At 34.4% G+C, this 26,135-nt stretch overlaps 1 protein-coding gene across 5 annotated transcripts in view; it reads left to right on the top strand.

Annotated features, from left to right (window-relative positions):
* The window catches only part of LOC138715150 (heat shock 70 kDa protein 12A-like), a 172,419-nt gene that overhangs the window by 79,466 nt on the left and 66,818 nt on the right, over positions 1-26,135 (top strand). For 4 of the 5 annotated variants that reach the window (XM_069847838.1, XM_069847742.1, XM_069848094.1 and 1 more), the window contains one exon: positions 24,927-25,134. In XM_069847838.1, the coding sequence (XP_069703939.1) occupies positions 24,927-25,134 (208 nt within the window). Of the gene's footprint in view, positions 1-21,078; positions 21,876-24,926; positions 25,135-26,135 lie in introns of those variants that run through there. The other variant, XM_069847928.1, reaches the window with a different exon arrangement.

Raw genomic sequence — 26,135 nt, 5'->3', positions numbered from 1 at the left:
TACAAAAACACTCCCAAAAATAATTACACTTATGAAAAAAAAATTATTTGATTAACAATATTTTCACCGTCACAATTACACATATATAAAAATTAAATATAAACATTTACATAGAGATAATAAATTTTACAGGAGAACAAGTTCGTCCAAAGGGCTGTACTCTGAAAGAGTACCCAAAACGCTCATTGCATTTCCGCGTTGAATAGCGATAGGCCTACTTAAGCGTTGACGCAAATAAGCAGTCAAACGAGATCACCAGTAATGTAGATCAAAATTTGGCCGATTTGAGATACCAAGGACTCCAAGGACAGGAGATCTCCACAGCAAATGGGACAAAGATATAATTGTCTAAAAGATGAGCATACAGTAAAGTACTCTAATACAACAAAATATTAATATTGACTTACGAAAATATGTACTAAACTGTCTTGGAAATATATTATTATACCATTTATTTATTTATTTATTTATTTATTTATTTATTTATTTATTTATTTATTTGTTTATTTATTTATTTATTTATTTATTTATTTATTTATTTGTTTGTTTATTCTGGTGTAGTTAAGGCCATCAGACCTTCTCTTCCACAACACCAGGAATACAAATACAATAATAGAAATAACCAGAAAAAAATACACTATGTACAAAATAAAGCTACGCAAGAAATAAAGAGAGAGAAAAAAACACTATAAACAAATTAAAGCCACACAAAAATATACACAAGTTGCAGTCACACAAACTTTAAATGAGTGATTAAGTATCATAATTAATTGTATCCTAACTAAATAACTAACATAAACAAGAAACTTGGAATTTTAATCTAGATTAAAAAAGAAAAAGAAGAAAAAAACACAAATCATTACTTCTAGTAATACCTAAAAACATTAACTAAGACAAAATTTTCCAATTTAATTTTGAATTGTGATAAAGTCCGGCAGTCCCTGACGTCATTAGGTAACGAATTCCAGAGGGAAGGTATTTTTCTACACTATAGGAAGATGAGTATAAAGACCATCTCATCATTATAAATATTCCGCCAGTGTGATATGATGAGCTGTTCTCTTGTTACCAATTGTGCCAACTATACAATCTTCATTGAATTCTATGGATGATTACTAGTCAAGAAAGCTTTGTTGATTCACTTTCATTTTTATTAAAACAGTTGCATTCCACTTCATATCAATATAATTGAGGCATTTAGAGCTAAAGTGGATCAAGTCACAAATTTTCATAAATTGAGTTTAATTCATTTTTTGATTATCTGAAGTTGGATCTTTTCCAAGCAGTAATAGATCAAGTCTTAATTCCAAGCATTCGCCGGTAGGTGACACCGGTCACTTTTAACTCAGATTATTTGTTCACGATGTTCTGAGCCATAGTGGATTAAGTCACCAAAGTGTTGCATCAGTTAACATCACAATTTATTGTTTATATTTTATGAATCTAGAATTTGAGAATGGAGCAATAAAATTATTGATAGTGAAATTAAATAATTCACTAGAGCAAGTTAACTTTAAGTCCTATTATCTCAAAACTACGTCTCATGGACTTGATCCACTTTAGCTCTGAAAGCCTCATATAATATTAAACATATGCAGAAGAATGGAACGTGTCAGCCTGTGTAGCGTAGTCGGCATAGCGCTGGCCTTCTATGCTCGAGGTTGCGGGTTCGATCCCGGCCCAGATCGATGACATTTAAGTATCTTTAAATGCGACAGGCTTATGTCAGTAGATTTACTCTTCATATAAAAAAAAACTTCTGCGGGACAAAATTCCAGCACACCGGCGACGCTGATATAACCTCTGCAGTTACAAGCGTCGTTAAATAAACCATATTTTTTAAATAATGGAACGTGCGAATTGGACAGAGAGAATAAGAAATGAAGCTGTGTTGGAAAGAGTGGGTGAAGAAAGAATGATGCTGAAACTGATCAGGGAGAGGAAAAGGAATTGGTTGGGTCATTGGCTGAGAAGAAACTGCCTACTGAAAGATGCACTGGAAGGAGTGGTGAACGAGAGGAGAGTTTGTGGTAGCAGAAGATATCAGATCATAGACGACATTAAGATATATATTACGAAGAGGAAGGCAGAAAATAGGAAAGATTGGAGAAAACTTGGTTTGTAGTGAAGGACCTACCCTTTGGCAGAACACTACTTATAATACATCTCAAGTATTGAAGCTATTCACTTGTTCCACTGCCTCATTTAGAATTCGCAAGTTCACATTCTTTAGTTTTCTGCCGATAGCCATGGTCTTCGTCTTGTATGCATTTATGTTCATCCCATACTGCTCACAGCTGTCATTTAGCTCCAGTAGCATATCCGTTAGCATCGTCTCCTCTTCTGCTAACAAAGCCTTATCGACAGTAAATCGTATGCATTTTATTCTTCTTCCTCCAATATCACCCCTCCCATGTTCTGAGAACAATTCTTAATTATTTTCTTAAAATTATTAACTTAATGAAAATTATGATTATGTTTATGTTAATAAATAAAAAAATCATAATTAAGACTATGTCAAAAAATCTTTCAACTGCAATGTCAAACTACTAATAAAAAATTGTGTATAAAAATGTACATTAAGTTCTGACATAGTTTCTGAGAAAATGGTACCAGACAACAAAAATTCACAGCAGTGCTTAATTATTGTCAAGTGAAAGAAAATAAGTGAAAATATAAAAATTGGAAATTTATCCTTTGAGGAAGTGAAAAATTCATATATCTTGGACCAACCGTAACAAATATAAATAATAATTAATAATTTATTTATTTAATCTGGCAGAGCTAAGGCCAGTGGGCCTTCTCTTCCGCCCAGCCAGACTCTAATTCTAATAGAATACAATTGGTTACATAATTACATTAATATCTAGGCCATAAAACAACATGAAAGTAAATAATGAAAGTTGGATAAGTAATGTTAGTGTGACAATAATAAACATTGGTAAGAAATAGTGATAATAATAATAATAATAATGAGATAATTTAAATATTTATTCTGTGATATATATAAAACCATTAAACATTGAGAAACCTAAAAGGGCTATTATTGTTAACAAGAATTGTTAGAAAAATATTTCGTTAGTCTATTCTTAAATTGAAGGGTTCCCCGGAACAACGTTGTATATCACTTTTCACAACTTTACAGGAATTTAAAAAAATATATAGCACGTATAAAACATTTATATTTTACCTCATTTTGGCCAGAAAATGTTTTTAAGCACTTTTCGCCTTACCTCAGATAATTTGTCACTTTCAGGTTTTCATATTTCACATACAAGAAGCCAAAACCTATAGCTTCCCTGGAATAATGTTGTATATCACTAACATACACAAAACGTTGTATATCAAAAACATTTTATTATCACATTTTACACACAGGTATAATAATATTTACACTTACAATAAAATGTCATACAGAAATTTTGCAATGAGACAATAAAAAATTGAAGTTAAAGACAACTAATCTTTTTTCCATTTTGAATCTTGCGTACACTACTTTTAACACTTGAATATAAGTAATTGATTAACTAACGGAGTTACTCGTGTTAATTATGTAAGCTGTTTCGGTGCTTCATCACACCATCCTCAGAGCCTACTAGATACAACCCAAGAACCAAAAACTCAACACACTAGAACAATACGAAATATACAAACACACTAAAACACATCCCGATCAAATTCTCAACACACAGATTAATTTCAGTTCACACACACACACACTATTTGACTCCACTTTTCAACACCTTTCAACAATCAAACACACCCACATAACAGGCAGAGAAGTTCGAGATGACGCCGAGATCTAGTAGGCTCTGAGGATGGTGTGATGAAGCACCGAAACAGCTGTAAGCCGCACAAACTTACATAATTAACACGAGTAAGTCCGCTATTTAATCAATTACTTATAATCTTTTTTTCACTATATGCCCAGACTGGCATGATTTTTGCAACTATAGTAGTTAAACAAGAACTTACATGAATTAAAGTATGAAAATAAAAAAAATAGCGATCATTCAAAGAATATAGCACAAATTAGTTTATACAGTATCAAGGCCTAAAGCAGTAGGGTGTTATTTTAGAATCTAGGTTCAGTATTTTTTTATTTTGATGGCAGTGATTAATAAAATCCACGATAACATGGCTTGAGATATTCATTCATAGCTATTAGATCCTTTTTTTTTTCTCAGCTGAAATAGGGAGCCATTCTGAGTACAATGGAGGGAAATTTACACTAGGTTTGGGGGAACTAATATGTGCCTGGTTACCCTTTTCTTCTTTAAGAGGGAGTAACGATGCCATGACTGTAGCACATTGTGACTAGCCCTCACAAAAATTGCCTGTGGGTCATCTGAACTAAGCTTTAGCCACATTCGATGAAAGAGTAATGGAACGGAGAAAAATTCCCTCCGGCGCCGGGATTTGAACCCGGGTTTTCAGCTCTACGTGCTGATGCTTTATCCACTAAGCCACACCGGATACAACTCCGGCGTCGGACAGAATTGTCTCTGATTGAGTTCCAACTCTTGGGTTCCCACTCATAACGAGTGCACCTCAGCACATGTGTGGACTTCGGTCCTATGTTCATATACATCTATGACGTAGTGCAGAGGGCGGCCACTAGAGGGAACCCAAGAGTTGGAACTCAATCAGAGACAATTCTGTCCGACGCCGGAGTTGTATCCGGTGTGGCTTAGTGGACAAAGCATCAGCACGTAGAGCTGAAAACCCGGGTTCAAATCCCGGCGCCGGAGGGAATTTTTCTCCGTTCCATTACTCTTTCATCGTTTGATGACGCAGAATATCTGCATGGAAATATCATATGTACTTCGGTACATTGAAATAATATATTAGCCACATTACTTGAGTTATTTTCAGTTCAGGATCCCGTTGCATGTCTGATTCTATCTGACTTAAGTCTAAAAAGTCTGCCTGATACATCTCTTTAACAGTGAAAGGTCTTACTATACATGCCATTACATATTTCCATTCGCCTGGTACCTGTTTTTCCTTGTATTATAGTCGTATCTACACAAACAAGGCATTATGTAGCTTTTAAAAAACATAATTAATTAATATCACCAAATAGAACAAAACAAAGAAAAAACGTACTATAATACTAGCACGTGATTGATATACTACGTTCTTCCACTTATCACAATTGGATGTGATTTCTCTTCGATCTGTATTCCTTTTTTCGTTGTAATTCTACAAAACTAACAACAGATGGCATAGCAACATACTGCTTGCGTCAGTGAATTCTAGTCTTGATGTACAACATTTCTACATGGATAACTCAATTTCGCCAAAAAGTTATATACAACGTTGTTCCAGGGGACCCTTCAATTGGTTTGATGTCTGACAGTCCCTGACATTACTCGGTAGGGAATTCCAAAGCCGAGGAACAGCCACAGTGAAAGAAGATGAATATGAGGATGTTCGGTGGGAGGGAATGCATAATATTGACTGTGAGGAGTGTTGTGATCGTGTGTCTAGGTTATGATGGGTGGATAAATTTTGAAAACGAGACGCAAGATAGACAGGAGTGGAGAAATGCAATATGTGAAAGAGAAGGGAAAGACAATGGATTTTTCTACGATCTTCTAGACGGAGCCAGGACAACATTTCGAGGGATGGTGTTACGTAATACTCGGAAGGAAATTAAACGCAGAATAAATATGGGAAATGCCTGTTATTATTCGGTTGAGAAGCTTCTGTGATCCAGTCTTCTCTCATAAAAGCTAAAAGTTAGAATTTATAAAACAGTTATATTACCGGTTGTTCTGTATGGTTGTGAAACTTGGACTCTCACTTTGAGGTAGGAACAGAAGTTAAGGGTGTTTGAGAATAAGGTGCTTAGGAAAATATTTGGGACTAAGAGGGATGAAGTTATAGGAGAATGGAGAAAGTTACGCAATTAATCTTGGATTAATCTTGCTCAGGATAGGGACCGATGGTATAGTTACACAATTAATTAATCTTGGATTAATCTTGCTCAGGGTAGGGACCGATGGCAAAGTTACACAATTAATCTTGGATTAATCTTGCTCAGGATAGAGACCGATGTCGGGCTTATGTGTGGACGACAATGAACCTCCGGTTCCTTAAAAGCCATAATTAAGTTACTTATTCTTGATGACAGTCACCTCAGCAGGATCTGTTTTATGATTGGTGAGAATTGTTTATCTATCTGCTATAGTCATGGAAAAAAAAAATCCATTTCTTTTGAGGTAAGGTAAACCAAAGGAAATACCTGGCAAACTATACAAAGTGCCCTCAAGTTAAAGATACTTTTGTGCTTTATATCCTTAAAATCATTATGGGAAGTGATTTCAATGTATCTATCTGCCTGAAGCTGCACGGACAGCTTCGTCGTTGCATAGGTTTGTTTACCTAACTGACTTTCTCGAAAGTAGAAAAGGATGGACTTGATCCTAATTGAAGCTGGAATTATTACGAATAATTAAGTGTGAGAAAGCTGCCGTTGTTGAATTGAATCTGAGTCAAGTAAGAACGGACAGTAAAAAATAGCCAGAGGTGCTAATTAACCCAGTTTTTCAATCATCCCGTTACTTTCGTTGGAGACTGAAGGTTCGAGACCAGAAATTCTTCTTCAGTACACTTCACGTAGGCTATTTATTTCATAAGTAAAATTATCGTCGCTGTAATTGTACAAGACTTTCTCTTTTCCTTTAAAACGAGATTTAGTATTCTTGATTAATTATCAAAATCGGGTGAACTTCTTTGTGATATTTTACTTATTTACTCATGCATTCATTTTATTTTCTTTTAATTAAATTTTTATTTCTTCCAAATACTATCAACCAGTGAGTCATTGTTCTGACAATTTCATACCGCAAGAAAACAAACATTAGTGTACAGTATTAGCTACCTCTGTATTTTCCGCAAGAGGGGTTTGAGACAATCTAACGCACGAGGTGAATGAGCCAGTTTTGCTGTGATCACTGCAGAACGGCTAAAGGTGTAAAAATGCCTACCACTGGCTTATTTCTTGGATACAGTACAATAAAAAATTATAATACCGTAATAGTCCCGAATGAATACTTTTCTGAGAAAAAAAATTTTCTTCTAATTTTAGCACTGTCTTACTCGATTGGGTTATTTTACGACGCTGTATCAACATCTCAGGTTATTTAGCGTCTGCATGAAATGAAGGTGATAATGCCGGTGAAATGAGTCCGGGATCCAGCACCGAAAGTTACCCAGCATTTGCTCGTATTGGGTTGAGGGAAAAACCTCAACCAGATAACTTGCCCCTACCGGGATTCGAACCCGGGCCACCTGGTTTCGCGGCCAGACGCGCTGACCGTTATTCCACAGGTGTGGACTCTTACTCGATAAGTACTGTTCGAAAAGTCCTGAATTTTACTCTTATCACTAGAGAAACTGATAAGAAATATTTTATTCCTTTGCAGTTTTTCAATAAAATTGACAGTTTTCGTGAGAATTGAACTAAAAGATTAATACATATCGTTGTTTCTGTCATTAGAAAGTCTGGCAAGCCTAATGTAGTGACTAAGGGACGGAACACTGCTATGCAGTTTGTGTGTGTATTGGTAGGCGAGCCGGCGAAGCACTGTTGCCAAACTACATAGACTTTCCGCATAATTTTGTAATTAACCGTGCACTTAATTACAAAATGCACAGGCCTAACAGGTTTTTAGTAATGTTTATGTATTCTACTGTCCCTTCAATCTGAACAGTTATAGTGACGATAATGTAAGAGCAGTTCCTAAAAGGCCAATATGGCCGTCTCTTCAGTGTTGCCAACTAATACTAGATATCACCAAAGAGGGTAAAATCACAATGTCATGTGTAATAATAATAATAATAATAATAATAATAATAATAATAATAATAATAATAATAATAATAATATAATATTAACAATGTCTTGCTTATTTACTTATTTATCACATCTCATCTATGGAAGGTATTTTCTGAATGGTTCAATAATTTTGTGAAAGACTTTTCTTTTTCTCCTGGACCTCCCACACATTATATTGGTAATTAGTAGATTAATATGATCTAATATTAAAATGTATTTTGTCTGAAAACCTGAAAATTATTTCTTTGATTAAACAGTTTACGATTCACAAGACCTAACCTAAAAATGTCTTATGCTTGATCACATGAAATGATCAGTAAGAATTTCGAAAATAAAATACCACTTTGAAACATATACCCTACTTTAAAAAAGAGTCGCTACCATGCTGTTTTCTCTCTTGGACATTTTAATAAAAATCTGAACACTAAAAATTATATTTCTGTCCATTAGCCACGTGCATATTTCATACCAAGTAGGTCTGTAAGTTATATCTTATTTAATTACACTTACCTGAATATAGTGTTGAATTGAAATCCGAACTGAATTATGTATTGGTATTAATATTAATTCCATTCATTTCATTCATTCATTTATTACCTTCCATAGATCTTACATGAGCAATGAAGCTTTAAGATGTGGAACAAGTCAAAATTTTACAATATTACAATTACAATTTTCACAAATTTTTACAATATTTTACAATTTTTACAGTTTTACAATGTAATAATTTTCTACAATGATGAGGTGAGGTCCGAGGATTCGCCAAAAGATTACCCGGCATTTGCCTTTTAGTTGGGGAAAACCTCGGAAAAACCCAACCAGGTAATCAAATCAAAGGGGGAAATGAAGTGATGCCGAGGACTCGCCATAGACCATCCGGCTTCAGTCCCACGGCTGGGGAAAACCTCGGAAGAAACCATTCAATGAGACCAAAGGAGGATCCAACCCAAGCCCGAACGAAGCTCCGGATCAGCAGCCCAGCGAGTCTGCCGACTGAGCTACATCGATGGCTCTACTAAAAGTATACAATACATAGCCAATCAAATTATTAAATTTACAAACGCAAACGATCATTCATCAGTTGAGTTATATGTATAATACGAAACAAGTATATTAATTCAATTTAAGGCATAACCAATTCAATCAGTTGTGATATACGGAAATTGATAATACATATCATGCAAACTACTTCAAATTACAAGCACAAACAATGTATCAATAGAGCTATACAGATTACTATTCAATTTAAAGCATATACAATTCATCAGCCAAAACTATACAAACATATACAATACAAAGTAAACAGATTAATTCAATTTACAAGCATACTTTCATTAAGCTATACAAATTTGTACAATTAATATCAAGTAGATTAATGCAATTTATAATCATATACAATTCATCAACTGAGCTATACAGACTACCATTCAATTTACAGCATATACAATTCATCAATTGAGCTATACAGACTACCACTCAATTTACAGCATATACAATTCATCAATTGAGCTATACAGACTCACTCAATTTACAGCATATACAATTCATCAATTGAGCTATACAGACTACCACTCAATTTACACCATATACAATTCATCAATTGAGCTATACAGACTATCACTCAATTTACAGCATATACAATTCATCAATTGAGCTATACAGACTACCACTCAATTACAGCATATACAATTCATCAATTGAGCTATATAGACTACCACTCAATTGACAGCATATACAATTCATGAGTAGAGCTATACAGACTATCACTCAATTTACAGCATATACAATTCATCAATTGAGCTATACAGACTATCACTCAATTTACAGCATATACAATTCATCAATTGAGCTATACAGACTACCACTCAATTTACGGCATATACAATTCATCAATTGAGCTATACAGACTACCACTCAATTTACAGCATATACAATTCACCAATTGAGCTATACAGACTACCACTCAATTTACAGCATATACAATTCATCAATTGAGCTATACAGACTACCACTCAATTTACAGCATATACAATTCATCAATTGAGCTATACAGACTACCACTCAATTTACAGCATATACAATTCATCAATTGAGCTATACAGACTATCACTCAATTTACAGCATATACAATTCATCAATTGAGCTATACAGACTACCACTCAATTTACGGCATATACAATTCATCAATTGAGCTAGACAGACTACCACTCAATTTACAGCATATACAATTCATCAATTGAGCTATACAGACTACCACTCAATTGACAGCATATACAATTCATGAGTAGAGCTATACAGACTATTACTCAATTTACAGCATATACAATTCATCAATTGAGTTATACAGACTATCACTCAATTTACAGCATATACAATTCATCAATTGAGCTATACAGACTACCACTCAATTGACAGCATATACAATTCATCAATTGAGCTATACAGACTACCACTCAATTTACACCATATACAATTCATCAATTGAGCTATACAGACTACCACTCAATTTACACCATATACAATTCATCAATTGAGCTATACAGACTACCACTCAATTTACACCATATACAATTCATCAATTGAGCTATACAGACTACCACTCAATTGACAGCATATACAATTCATGAGTAGAGCTATACAGACTATCACTCAATTTACAGCATATACAATTCATCAATTGAGCTATACAGACTACCACTCAATTGACAGCATCCTACAATTCATCAATTGAGCTATACAGACTACCACTCAATTGACAGCATATACAATTCATCAATTGAGCTATATAGACTACCACTCAATTGACAGCATATACAATTCATGAGTAGAGCTATACAGACTATCACTCAATTTACAGCATATACAATTCATCAATTGAGCTATACAGACTACCACTCAATTGACAGCATATACAATTCATGAGTAAAGCTATACAGACTATTACTCAATTTACAGCATATACAATTCATCAATTGAGCTATACAGACTACCACTCAATTGACAGCATATACAATTAATCAATTGAGCTATACAGACTACCACTCAATTGACAGCATATACAATTCATCAATTGAGCTATACAGACTACCACTCAATTGACAGCATATACAATTCATGAGTAGAGCTATACAGACTATCACTCAATTTACAGCATATACAATTCATCAATTGAGCTATACAGACTACCATTCAATTGATAGCATCCTACAATTCATCAATTGAGCTATACAGACTACCACTCAATTGACAGCATATACAATTCATCAATTGAGCTATATAGACTACCACTCAATTGACAGCATATACAATTCATGAGTAGAGCTATACAGACTATCACTCAATTTACAGCATATACAATTCATCAATTGAGCTATGCAGACTACCACTCAATTTACAGCATATACAATTCATCAATTGAGCTATACAGACTACCACTCAATTTACACCATATACAATTCATCAATTGAGCTATACAGACTATCACTCAATTTACAGCATATACAATTCATCAATTGAGCTATACAGACTACCACTCAATTTACAGCATATACAATTCATCAATTGAGCTATATAGACTACCACTCAATTGACAGCATATACAATTCATGAGTAGAGCTATACAGACTATCACTCAATTTACAGCATATACAATTCATGAATTGAGCTATACAGACTACCACTCAATTGACAGCATCCTACAATTCATCAATTGAGCTATACAGACTACCACTCAATTTACACCATATACAATTCATCAATTGAGCTATACAGACTACCACTCAATTTACAGCATATACAATTCATCAATTGAGCTATACAGACTACCATTCAATTGACAGCATACACAATTCATCAATTGAGCTATACAGACTACCACTCAATTGACAGCATATACAATTCATGAGTAGAGCTATACAGACTAGCAATTTAAAAGCACGTACAATTCATTTTGATTCTTGCGTACACTACTTTTAACACTTGAATATAAGTAATTGATTAACTAGCGGACTTACTCGTGTTGATTATGTAAGTTTGTGCGGCTTACAGCTGTTTCGGTGCTTATCACACCATCCTCTGAGCCTACTTTGAGGATGGTGTGATAAGCACCGAAACAGCTGTAAGCCGCACAAACTTACATAATTAACACGAGTAAGTCCGCTAGTTAATCAATTACTCATATACAATTCATCAGCCAAACTATACAAACATATAGGCCTACAATGAAATTAGTTCAATTTACAAACGTATTTTACAGTATTACTAATTAATTATTAATTACTTTAAAATTTCACAAACTTAGTTAGGTACTTATTTTTCATCAATTCCTTTACGCAAATCAAAATAATTGCTGCCAATATAACAGTTAGAAAATAACTTCCAGTTGTAGTATTTGTCAGTACGGTACTCAAAATTTGAAACGAAGTTAGTAAAAGAAAATTCAACCTGCCATATATAAAACCACTATAATTCACTAGCATAAGTAGTAATGGGGGATAAATGGTTAGGTTTCACCCTTATGGTAGCTATTGAGTAAGCTGATCCGGACTGTATATCACTTCCACTCTATATATGTTGAACTTGCTCCATTATGACGTCACAAGACGCACTCACACGGAGACGAACTTAAGACTCGTTAAAGTAAGAATTACTGACGAAGCAGAATGATCGCCTGTTGCAATCCGCAGCGCTGGACACGGCTGTGTAGGCAAACTAAATGCGGCAGATGCAATTCTGTGATACGTCCTTCATGTAAAACAGAGCTGAAAATTATTCTTTTCAAAGGAAATTGAAGCGACCTGACATAGAATTCAATCCAAATTGTGTCACGAGTTTGTTCGTATAACATCATGTGTTTGTGTCAATTGCATATTAATGTCTCTTGAACTTTTGGTCTGTCACTTTTAGGAAATACGCTGATTCTGACTTCAGTCTCTGTTCCTAGATGTTAATTTTTCCAGATTACGCCCTTCATTTATCCAACAATCTTTGCTGCTTTGTTAGCTTATTTCATGACTTGAAGAGTCCACTGCAAGAATGATGGATGTCATTTGGAATACATTTTGCAGGAGAAGCAATTGAAAGTTTGAAATGCTTAGTGCTCAAAGCTTAACTGTGATTTTCCGATCGTTACTGGACAATGACTATCAGTGTTAATACTATATAACTCTGTATGTATATTCTGTATGTCTTAAGCTATGCATTGACAGTCTTGGTTCATTTTCGACAAGAAAGTGACATCCATCATTCTTGCAGTGGACTCTTCACTTCTAATTTTAGGATTCCATTGCTTGTAAGTTCTTTGCCAAAATAGGTGAAGCTCGTTGGATTTCCAATTTACATCGTCGGAATTCTGTTAACGTATAGTTGCACTCTGTTCACCGTTCCACTGCTCCACGGTCACTAATCGTTTAGCTCTGAATATTACAATATTAGCTTTATTGATATTGTTCACAAAAGTACAAAACTTAATAATTTAACAAAAGATCTATATACAAATATAGTTCTACATAATAAATATACAATTTCCTAAACTAATTAATCTATCGCAAATCTCAATAATTTATTGGTTCAAACTTGCACTTACGTCTTGTTTTAGTGCATGTTTAAACCAATCGTGATAATCGTTAAGACTTTAAACCTTAATTATTTGCTCCTTTTCAAAAATCTAATTGTAATATTTAGGTCTTATTTTACATAATAATTTATTATTCCAATTAGATGATCAGATGTCGACATACTGTAAGTCATGAACCTGAAATAGCTGAATCGGTACATTCCATATGTAGGTTAATCTTTCTTTCTTACAATATTTTCATGTCAGCAGAAACGTTTGCGTAACTTCTACGAAGACTACCGCATGCCTGCTTAAAAACAAGCTTGACAAATTGCTTACATAATCAACCTCAATTTAGTTTCATCATTATGTCGCATGTACTCATTATCGATTCATTTCTATTATGATTTCTATTATGATCTAATAAAATTTATTATAATTGCATTAGCTCTGAGTAAATGGGAACTTCAGCAATATAAAGATGCATCTACACTATTCAAATTTTCTTTCAACTTTAAGCATTCAAGCAATGCATGCAAGAGTGAACGAAACGCATTCAATTGTGCATGCTCTATCCACTAAAAATGAGAGCGCATACGGCAATTGAAAGGTACCCATTGCCGGTGTGTATCTTGTGCGTAATTCGTTCAACAGTAGCATCTAGCGAGGAACCGATTGATTTAGGTGGCCGTGAATATACTGAAAATTCTTTTGTTTGATGATGGTGCAGCTTTTAAGCTCAAAATGGCGGTAAGTACGATTAGCTTTATTGAAGTTTATCGCAAATATGAGTACCTGTGGAGTATTTGACCACAATTCGCTAATCTAGTAGGTCTAGGTATGAGATTGATATTTAATATTTATTAATTTATATATACATTTATGCAGGATGATTCACGAGGATTTGCCGTCCCTTACGGAACTTATTTCCGAAGACATTCTGAGCAAAAAATGTCATATAAACATGCGTCGTAATCTTAATATTTTCAGAGTTACATTAATTTGAAGTTGTTAGTAAAATACCTTTTTTCTTCAGTTGTAAAGGTAAAAAAAAATATTACAAATAGAGAACGAACTATTCAAAAGTAGGATCATTTGTTTAATTGGCTAGTGTTCTGAAGCTAAAAGTATGTTGTTAATTGCTTTGTAAAGACTTTGTTTTTCAATTTTTAATTAAAAATTACATCATCCTTACTCATCACAAAAATTGTTACAAATCGTACGACTTTAGGAACTTGATTCTTTACAGTTTAATAATGCATCTTAATGTACAATCTTGCAAAAATTTACAAGAGCGGCGTGACTTGTAGCAATTCTTGTGATAAATTCGTAAGAAAATGTAATTTTGTAGTTAAAAATCGAAAAAAAAAAATCTGTACGAAGCAACTATGAAATTCACAGCACATTTTTAGCTTCAGAATGCTAGCTAATGAAAGAAATGATACTCCTGAATACTTCATTCTTTATCTGTAATATTTTTTTACCCTTAAAACTCAAGAATAATGATATTTTATAAACAATTTCAAATTAGTGTAGCTCTGAAAATATTGAGATTAGGACTAATGTTTATATGACATTTTTTGTTCAGAATGTCTTCGGAAATAAGCTCCGTAAGTGACGGTAAATCCTCGTGAATCACCCTGTATATATAATATACGTAGTGAAGATGACGTTCAACGTGGCGCACCGTGTAGAAACAAAATCTGCATGCATCTTAATTGAACGTTCGTTTCAACTTGATTCTTTGTTTCAATATTCTCCCCAGATTAAATGCGTAAATGCATGGAAAATTGAACCGTGTAAATGCACCTTAACGACAGATAGAAAGTGCTGCTATCTGCTAGTATACTCGTGTATCGTGTACAGTAGTGGCCAAAAAAAACCGGACCGACCCTTGTAGCTGATTTAAGAGCCTTGTTCACTCCAGAGCACGATAGACTGGTAACTAAGACTTTCGTGGTTCGAATCTTGCCTGGGAAGGAAACTTTTTTTTGTTCCTTATTCAAATTTATTCCCAATACTTTTCGATTGCTGATAAAATTCATGTTCTGGGAATAATAAGTCAATTAAGTAGTAAAATATCGCTAAAATCGAAAAGCATTGTGAGTAAATTTGAATAAGGAACAAAAAAAAAGTGTCCTTCCCAGGCAGGATTCGAACCACGAAAGTCTTAGTTACCAGTCTATCGTGCTCTGGAGTGAACAAGGCTCTGAAATCAGCTACAAGGGTCGGTCCGGTTTTTTTGCCACTACTGTACTTTAAAATGGCCCGTTTTCTGGCGAATCCTTTATCTCTGGACCAATATTAGATTATCTCACAATGCGGAGACGTTACAGGACAAGTACAGGGACATCATTTTATTTTTACTTCAATTTTTATTATACCTGAGTTTTTTAATGTACTTCACTCCCACCCCCTCTACTAGTAAACTTCCAACCGTCCTCCACACAGAACCAAGACCGCGTATGCAGTACTGAGTTAGTGAGTATAGTACGTTCCAGAAATATGTTCGCGTTTTCCAGTGACGAAAGAGCTTTCAATATTGAACCATATTTTCGCACAGGCACTGTCGTCCGTTTGCCTACGTCGTATTCCAGTTTTCCCCACCTGCTTCTATTCGCCTCTCTGTAAAGGCTAGTGGCTGGACTGTCTTAGCTTTTTTCTGAATCATTAATTTCTGTTAGGAATTGCACGTCTACGTAATATTATACAACTGTTTAAAATAACTTAAATAAAAGGGCCTCGTTAAGTAATTAACTGTCACGTGATTTCCCCCCTTTCTACGATTCGACGGACAGTAGATAGCATTTCTGAGTAATTTTATGTTTTCGGATCGGGACGATTAAATTTGCAGTACGTAAGGTACTCTTTTATATAGTAGGTATAGAATTATTTCAACATGAGTTACTCGTACGAAGGACGAAACTGCTAATTGGAATTAGGTACAATAGTCTATAGTACGAAAATATGCACAAAAGAACTGAAGCCTGTATCGAATGAACAGCCACCATTTTCAGAAATGTGCTTAAAATATCCATATTATGATTATTTTTCAATTTAACATCATTCTCTATATTGTATGATAATGTGCTGTAACAGTATAATATACACTGCAAAATTAATACGTCCGAACGGATAGCTCAATTCATGAATAAATACACTAAGTGTTAATACTGTACTGTATTTTGATTAAACAAAAACCTAATGAAAATTATCAAACTCACAATTGCGATATTTACTAATTTACATAAATAGATGAACTACTTTTCTTCCCTCCTATACCTAGTAAAGTGATTTGTATTTTACGCCAGTCTTGGAAGGGGGAGCAAGCGGTGTTTCCGGTTCTAGACCTTTAATCCAAAGATATAGCCAGGTTAATACTTACTTACTTACTTACTTACTTACTGGCTTTTAAGGAACCCGGAGGTTCATTGCCGCCCTCACATAAGTCCGCCATTGATCCCTATCCTGAGCAAGATTAATCCAGTCTCTACCATCATATCCCACCTCCCTCAAATCCATTTTAATATTATCTTCCCATCTACGTCTCGGCCTCCCCAAAGGTCTTTTTCCCGCCGACCTCCCAACTAACACTCTATATGAATTTCTAGATTCGCCCATACGTGCTACATGCCCTGCCCATCTCAAACGTCTGGATTTAATGTTCCTAATTATGTCAGGTGAAGAATACAATGCGTGCAGCTCTGCGTTGTGAACTTTCTCCATTCTCCTGTAACTTCATCCCTCTTAGCCCCAAATATTTTCCTAAGAACCTTATTCTCAAACACCCTTAATCTATGTTCCTCTCTCAAAGTGAGAGTCCAAGTTTCACAACCATACAGAACAACCGGTAATATAACTGCTTTATAAATTCTAACTTTCAAATTTTTTGACAGCAGACTAGATGACAAAAGCTTCTCAACCGAATAATAACACGCATTTCCCATATTTATTTTGCATTTAATTTCCTCCCGAATGTCATTCATATTTGTTACTGTTGATAGCCAGGTTAATATTAAAAATATTAGTAAAAATAAAATGATGTCCCTGTATAAGCCAAGGGAATCGAACCACGAACTCTTGGTTGGGAAGCTCACTTGCGGCGTATCGTGTCGTAATTACTTGTAGATTAAATAACGTCTTTCTTTACTTCGAAAGTGTCTTGTCTAGGCCTACCTATCCGAAGACATAAGAACATCCCGTTGTACTAATCTGTGGACACAATAGTCATAGAGTATAGGTAGTTGTCGTTCGTGTCTCGTGATGGGGCTGGCTGTACGTTACAGAATGTGGCAGAGCGTGAAAGTATCGAGGGAGATGCAGCCTGAGAAGTGGGTTGCGGCTTCCTGCCCCCGGGACATCGCTCATTAGGGCATCCATCCATGCAAGCAGTCCGCCTTCGCTTCCTTGCAATCATTTGTACACTTTCGTGGTCTAGTTGTTGTTATTGTAAACACGTGAGAGCGTCTGTCGTTTGTTTTCAGTTTTGATTTCATACTCGGTGAATATCGACTTCAGTTGTGTCGCATACATACGAGCGGGAATATGGAAAGCTTTTAGTTTTAAAACGTTTCAGTACTCGCGTCAGTGTTTTTACGTACAAGTCCATTTGCGTGTACAGGTAAGGTGTGGGACGAGCGTTTTAACAAAATGCCTTGGTAATGTAAGAAGCCAGCTACAAGCGTTAACAATATAAAAAGTGACTCGTTTAGAGGTTAGAAAAAACGAAGGAAGCAGGCAGGCTGTATAGGGGGAAAAATGAGGACAGAATAAATAGTTAAAATAAAGAACCAATTTAACCACAGCTGACAGCTTCTCACAGAAGGGATGGGAGGTTGATTCCCGGTTTGTGTTGAAGAAACGAAATATACATATTTTCTTAACAGTATTCTGGTTTTCACTAAGTTTCATGCAACCATTGCTATTTTATCTCCATACGATCGTCTGACAGTCTCTGGTTTGAAATAATTAAATTAATAACCGATTAATGTGATAATACATTACTTTTAAATTTCTGAAAGGGGGATAGGGGAGAAGTGGGTGCAGTGAGACAGGGAGAACAGTGAGACATTTTTTATTAGATGGTAAATTTTGATGTTGAGATGTTGGTAACAGTGGAATTGTATGTTGCATGAGTAAAGTAACAGTATTTTCATACTCGATTTAATTCTAGTTATAAAGGTGAGTGATGAAAAAATAATTCGTAATTTTTCACTCTAGAAGTAAAATTTTGGCTTGTGTTTAATGAAGGTTATATTGGATATACAAAGGAAATAGAAATATGAATGTTTTGTTTCCTAATACTATAGTATTTGAGGTTATGTTTGGCAAAGTTTCGTCTTTCTTGTTTTGATTTTGAAGTGATGGGGACATTTTTAAACGAACTATGCGTAAGGGGAACAGTGAGACATGCCATTGAAGGGTACACTGAGACGTCTCACTGTTCCCATGTATCAAAGATTTGCAAAAACAAATTGTAATTATATTACATTTATCATTAACTAACATTAAAAATGAACATACTAGTAACCAATTTAGGAACTGTAGCTTAAAATAATGGATACATTACACTTTAATGGTTTCTTAATTAAAAAATTATTCAAAAAATTTAAGAAAATGTTAAAAAGTGATAAAGAATTAAATTAAATTCTTAAAATTATAAGCTTTGTTGTCGCCAAAAATTCATTTCATTTTTTCGCAAAAGTTTGAAATGTCATAGAAAATTCCCTTTTCCAAATGTTCCAGATGTTTCAATGGTTTCGAAGTCCGACATCAAAATGATTCTAAATAAGCCTATAGAACATGGCAATATAAAGAGACAGCAAGCTTTCCTTTCTTTTGAAATAAATATAAATCATTTCAATGTCCGTTAATAGACACTGTGGTGTCTCATTGTACCCTCCTGAATGGGAACAGTGAGACATTTTCATTTTTTTGACAAACACGTATTGTATATTATGTCCTTTATCTATTAACATTTTTGTTTATGTATTATTGTACTCCGTGTATATTTCTATTGCACTTGATTTTAAAAATACTTGAATTATCACTTGCATACATATGTTTTAATATTTTGTGTCTCACTGTACCCACTACTCCCCTACCCCGTAATATACAGTGTATAGGCCTATACGATATAAACTGCAAAAAAATATATAATAATAATAACCGGTGATAGAGCATAAATTATTGAACAAAAAATTCTAATAAAATTCTTATGTAACTTTTGTAGTTTCCTTAGAAAAAAAATGCTATCTAAGAGTCTAATAATATAAATGGTTGTATAATTTCAGTCAGCAACTTATCGAGGTGTAAGTACAGAATGAATTCTGTTACATCACATTAAATTATATGTTTCACAAGTCACATTATATTATATTTCACGAATATTTTCGACTTAAACAAAAGACATCTTCAGGTGACATAAGAAAAGCAAACAAACAAAGTAGACGGTAAAAAAAATTCAAATCCTTCCACTAATTTTTGAGGAAGATTTGTATTTATGTTTGACTGTTTTCAGTTTTCTACAAGATTTTTTCTAAACTGTTTTATTAAAATTATTATATATTTTCTGCAATATTAACATTTATAAGTTACATTCATCAGAGTTTCTTTAATCTGTCTAAAAAAATTCAATTAGATAGCTTCAAATTTAATGAGATACAGAGTAAAATGTGAGCTGTTCTATATTATACTATACAGGGTGTACCCAAACTTCAGGGTCAAAATTATTACAGATGGTAGAGGACTCTAAACTGGGTATTTTGACGTAGGAACCAATGGTCAGAAATGTATATTTAAGGAACTATAAGGTCTTGAACAAATAATAAGTTTGAAAAACATTTTTGCAAACTTCTTTAATTTTTTACACACATAAACAACTTACATCTCACAGCAACTGTTCAAAGTGGTGATCACCAGTCTTGATATATCTAGAACAATGCATGACATTTTGCTCTTATATCCTATCCCTGGCTTCTGTTGTACCATGAGACAGGCAGGTAAGAATCTGTTGTCCAGATGATCAAACAGCAAGATATTTAATGTTTTATTTTCAAAACAACATACACCTCATAGCAACAACTTAGAGCTCAAAACAGTTGCTGAAAGCTGCAATACATGCATTACAACGACGCATGAAATTTTGTAAGCAATAACAAATATCACTCGTGACCAGAATATTGTACGAAATGGAAATATAAAAATTGGAAATTTATCTTTTGAAGAGGTGGAGAAGTTCAAATATCTTGGAGCAACAGTAACAAATATAAATTATACTCGGGAGGAAATTAAACACAGAATAAATATGGGAAATGCCTGTTATTATTCGGTTGAGAAGCCTTTATCATCCAGTCTGCTGTCAAAAAATCTAAAAGTTAGAATTTATAAAACAGTTATATTGCCGGTTATTCTGTATGGTTGTGAAACTTGGACTCTCACTTTGAGAGAGGAACATAGGTTAAGGGTGTTTGAGAATAAGGTGCTTAGGAAAATATTTGGGGCTAAGAGGGATGAAGTTACAGGAGAATGGAGAAAGTTGCACAACACTGAACTGCACGCATTGTATTCTTCACCTGACATAATTAGGATCATTAAATCCAGAAGTTTGAGATAGGCAGGGCATGTAGCACGTATGGGCGAATCCAGAAATGCATGTAGAGTGTTAGTTGGGAGGCCGGAGGGAAAAAGACCTTTAGAGAGGCCGAGACGTAGATGGGAAGATAATATTAAAATGGATTTGAGGGAGGTGGAATATGATGATGGAGAATGGATTAATCTTGCTCAGGATAGGTACCAATGGCGGGCTTATGTGGGGGCGGCAATGAACCTCCGGGCTCCTTAAAAGCCAGTAAGTAAGTAAGTAAGTAAGTATAACAAATATCACTGTGGTAGCGCTAGGCATTTGTTTGTTATGAAAATTAAAGCAGCTTACAGAAACGTCCCCCACATACACTTTCAAGATCTTGTGGAGTCCGAAATATCCATTTCCGACCACTGGCCCCTTATGTCAAAATGCTCAATTTAGAGTTCTCTATCACCTGTATAATTTTGACTCCAAAGATTGGAGACACCCTGTATTTACACTACTTTGTTACCTTATTCGCTATACCAATAAAATTTTACTTTCAATATCAAAACGAACTAGTGTACAGAAGGTTTGCTGTCAACTAGAAGCTTACAATGAAATTGTGAAGATTGTTACATACTTCCAGTAAGTGACATTACTAAGTCGGAATTACATCTGTAAATAACTGCTGTGACGAATGACTGAAATTAATAAAAAGTTAACGCTCCCCGAGTGAGGACGACTTTCAAATGCCTTCTGGATAGGAAGTTGACTTCTTGATGCGTGAATGAAGAATTTTGCACTTTCTAAGATGCGCGTACAATCCAGTGGACTGTTCGATGACGGGATTCATCCGATCCGGCAGTATCGTGTGCGACCTGCAAGGGCTCTGCAGTTGCGACTACAAGGTAAACACATTTCTGTTTGTAAGTAAAGTGTTAATTGTGTGTGACAGTTGTCTCGACAACTCTCGACCGCGAAAAAAAAAAATCCAAGCTTGTCGTAAGTTAAGTGCCAGATTAAACCAAGTAGACCTGCAATCAGTGTAAGATTAAAATTGCTTACAATAATTTAATGGTAACGATATAAATAAGACATGTCCTATTCTAGAATTTGTCAATTGTTTTTTTGGTTATTTAACGACGCTGTATCAACTACGAGGTTATTCAGCGTTAATGGTATTGATGATAGCGAGATATTTGGCAAGATGAGGCCAAGGATTCGCTACAGATTACCTGTCATTTTCTTACTGTTGGAAGAAACCTCGGGGGAAAAAACCCAATAAGATAATAAGCCAAAGCGGAAATCGAACCACGCCCGAGCGCAACTGGCCTGTTGTTTACAGATTTCTTAATAACAACAGGATTGTTTTGCTTGCTCGAAATGTCTTGCACACCAGAAATGTCCATTGCTTTTCAACCAAGAAACTTGTATTTAATTTCCAAATCAACACGCTCCCTAAGAGAGAAATGAATATTTTCAAATTTCTCACTGCGTACTGTACATTTCTCAACAGTGGACAACAACAGTAGGAGATACTCTTGCGTTATCGCGTCGCTATCATCGACGACAGGCGGCGTGCTTTGAATTTACCGTGAAGGAGGCCGACAGAAGCGGAATGAAGCCGATAGGCCTTGAAGTTCTCCCGCGCCAATCACATTGTCTTCCAATAATCTAAGTTCAAATGCTCGCTCATTCCTTAATTCATTATTTACACATTATAATATCTTGCGATACTCTTCAAAATAACAAATGTGACAGCTATGCTATTCATATGGCAGCGGTTCTTAACCTTTTTCAATGACGCACCACTATTTTTAATTTAAGCACTAAACAAATTTATTACTGGAAAACGTCATGTGTCACTCCCAGGTCATAATTTGTATTTCTGTGCTTCAGTAGCAATAATTTATTGCTTCAGTTAGGCATATTTAGTTAAGAAACAGTAGGCTACCTCTTTGAAGTTATTCAATGGACTATTCCATAAAATATACAGAAAAATGCATATAGGCCTAACACTATTTCTTACATAAATCTAAAAAAAATTACATCATTAACATATAATATCCCTACGGATGCTACAATCTGTAATTGAAATAAATGAACACAGTTTCAGTGTGAAGGTTGTGCTTATTTAACGAGAAACAACTTTCTTATGTCAGGTTTCAAATGAGTTAATTCGAGTCTTAAATCAGATTCAACATTCAACTTATTCATGTACTTATTTTTTAAATAAATTAGAGACAAAAACCCACATGTACAAAAGCGAGTAGTTGTGAACACCACAAAACGTTTCACAGTTTTTTCTGAATTGGGAGAATATTAATTTTCTCTTGCCAAACAAAAGTTTATTAAGTCCATTCTCTTGATCACTTGCCTCAGACTTCCATCACAAGAGAGTTCATCTTTCTCTGAAGCCGTGAAGGATTCTGGCAAAGTTTCGTCTATGGGCTACTAATCCAATATATATATATATATATATATATATATATATATATATATATATAGACCTGATGATGACCACTATATGTCATTATATAATAGCTTTTAATCCATTAACTGGATTAAAGATTGAAAATATTCAACATAAAAGTTTTATTCATTCTTTAATATCTTGAACAAGTTTTATGATTATGATAGTTCAATTAAATGCACAGTTGCTACACTTACATGAGATTTTAATATCATATCAGAAATCGTTACCATTTATTCATACTTTAATATCTCCAACAAATTTTATGATAGTTCAATTTCACAGTTGCATCACTTACATGAGATTTTAATAGACCATAAATCGTTACCATTTATTCATATTTTAATATCTCCAACAAGTTTTATGATAGTTCAATTTCACAGTTGTAACATTTAAATGAGATTTTAATATATCATAAATCGTTACCATTTATTCATACTTTAATATCTCCAACAAGTTTTATGATAGTTCAATTGCACAGTTGCGACACTTACATGAGATTTTAATATCATATCATAAATCGTTACCATTTATTCATACTTTAATATCTCCAACAGATTTTATGATAGTTCAATTTTACAGTTGCAACACTTACATGAGATTGTAATATCATATCATAAATCGTTGTCATTCATTCATTCATTCTTTGATATCTTCAAAAGAATTTTGTGATAGTTTAATGGCACGGTTGCGACACTTACATGAGATTTTAATATCATATCATAAATCGTTACCATTTATTCATTCTTTGATATCTTCAACAAATTTTATGACAGGTAGTTCAATTGCACAGTTGCGACACTTGCTTGAGATTTTAATATCATATCATAAATCGTTACAATTTATTCATTCTTTGATATCTTCAACAAGTTTTATGACAGGTAGTTCAATTGCACAGTTGCGAAACTTGCTTGAGATTTTAATATCATATCATAAATCGTTACCATTTATTCATTCTTTAATATCTTCAACAAGTTTTATGATAGGTAGTTCAATTGCACAGTTGCGACACTTGCTTGAGATTTTAATATAATATCATAAATCGTTACCATTTATTCATTTTTTAGTATGTTCAAAATGTTTTGTGATAGTTCAATTGCACAGTTGCGACACTTAAATGAGATTTTAATATCATATCATAAATCGTTACCATTTATTCATTCATTAATATGTTCAAAATGTTTTGTGATAGTTCAATTGCACAGTTGCGACACTTGCTTGAGATTTTAATATCATATCATAAATCGTTACCATTTATTCATATTTTAGTATGTTCAAAATGTTTTGTGATAGTTCAATTGCACAGTTGCGACACTTAAATGAGATTTTAATATCATATCATAAATCGTTACCATTTATTCATTCTTTAATATCTTCAACAAGTTTTATGATAGGTAGTTCAATTGCACAGTTGCGACACTTATGGTTACCATCATATCCTTCCGAATGAAGCATTGTTGTTGCAACTTGGGCACTATTTGCTTAGGGATGCGTCTGGAGCTGGCCGGGGTGACGCTGGACAGCAGCACGGACGACCTGAGCAGCATCGCCACCACGTGTGGGCGCCGCCCCGCCCGGCAGCACAGGAACGACCTGTCCATGGACTCGGGCATCCAGGGCAGCTCCTGTGACCTCGCCGTGGCCAGCAGCGGCTCCGACCTCGATGAAAACATCGACAACGACAGCCTTAACAGGTGAGTGAGTGCACTGTCAAAGAGTTCATAAGCAACTCCACATTTTGTACAACAAAAGTTACACTATCAAAAAAAAATCCTTATCTCCAGTCTAGGCAATTATAGCCAAACGGCCAAAAAGTAATTTACATGTAATAGCTTGAAGAACATCTGAACATGCTCAAATAGGCAAACCGACGGGACAGTAATATTACAAAGTACATAATGCAGACGTGCCAATCATTACGAATTGTCCTAATTATTAAGGATTTCCTCCACATTATTATTACAGAATTACTGTCAAAAGGAAAATTATTACGGCAAAACAATTTTATCGCGGAAAATGTATATTAATTTATTCCTCATTTTAGTATTTCATGATCATCATTACAACAGCATTACCAAAAAAAATTTTCAATTATTGAAAGTTTCAAGTCTGAAAGACACTTCCTGCTCAATAAATAGTTTTATAATAGAGACTAAAATACCGTTGAGGATCTTACCACAGTCTAGTATACAGTCACGAAGCTCAATACGTAGTAAATATGCAAACATTAGATAGCTGCTCACCACTAGGATCGCTAATATCGCCTCATTACAGACAATGCGAAATAGTACCGGCACAGTCTATTGTTTCTAGCACACTCAAAACTCAAGCTTCCTGACTGTATATAGTAGACTGTGATCTTACCTCCAAAGGGGTGAATAGAATTCTGATGAAATGGAATAAAATGGAATTTACTGGAGGGAGGCACTAGAGTTAGATTAGCCAAGTATAAACAATGGTTTACATCAATTGCATTGTCTATGTTTAACAAACTTGCTTATAGTGCACATATTGCTATTTTTAATAGATTTAGGTGTGTTATTCGTGAATGGCTAATCAAAAACCCTTTTTATTATATAAATGAATTTATGGAAACCAGTGTTGATACAGTATTTTACTTTGTTTATCTTGTTTTTCTTTTGATTTTGTCTATTTATCTGTGATACCACGACTGTTTTTATCAATCAATAAATCA

This window comes from Periplaneta americana, chromosome 1 (genome assembly GCF_040183065.1).
Source record: "Periplaneta americana isolate PAMFEO1 chromosome 1, P.americana_PAMFEO1_priV1, whole genome shotgun sequence".
Classification (NCBI taxonomy): domain Eukaryota; kingdom Metazoa; phylum Arthropoda; class Insecta; order Blattodea; family Blattidae; genus Periplaneta; species Periplaneta americana.
The sequence above is the reverse complement of the archived record's forward strand: the minus strand, read 5'-3'. Positions and strand labels throughout refer to the sequence as shown.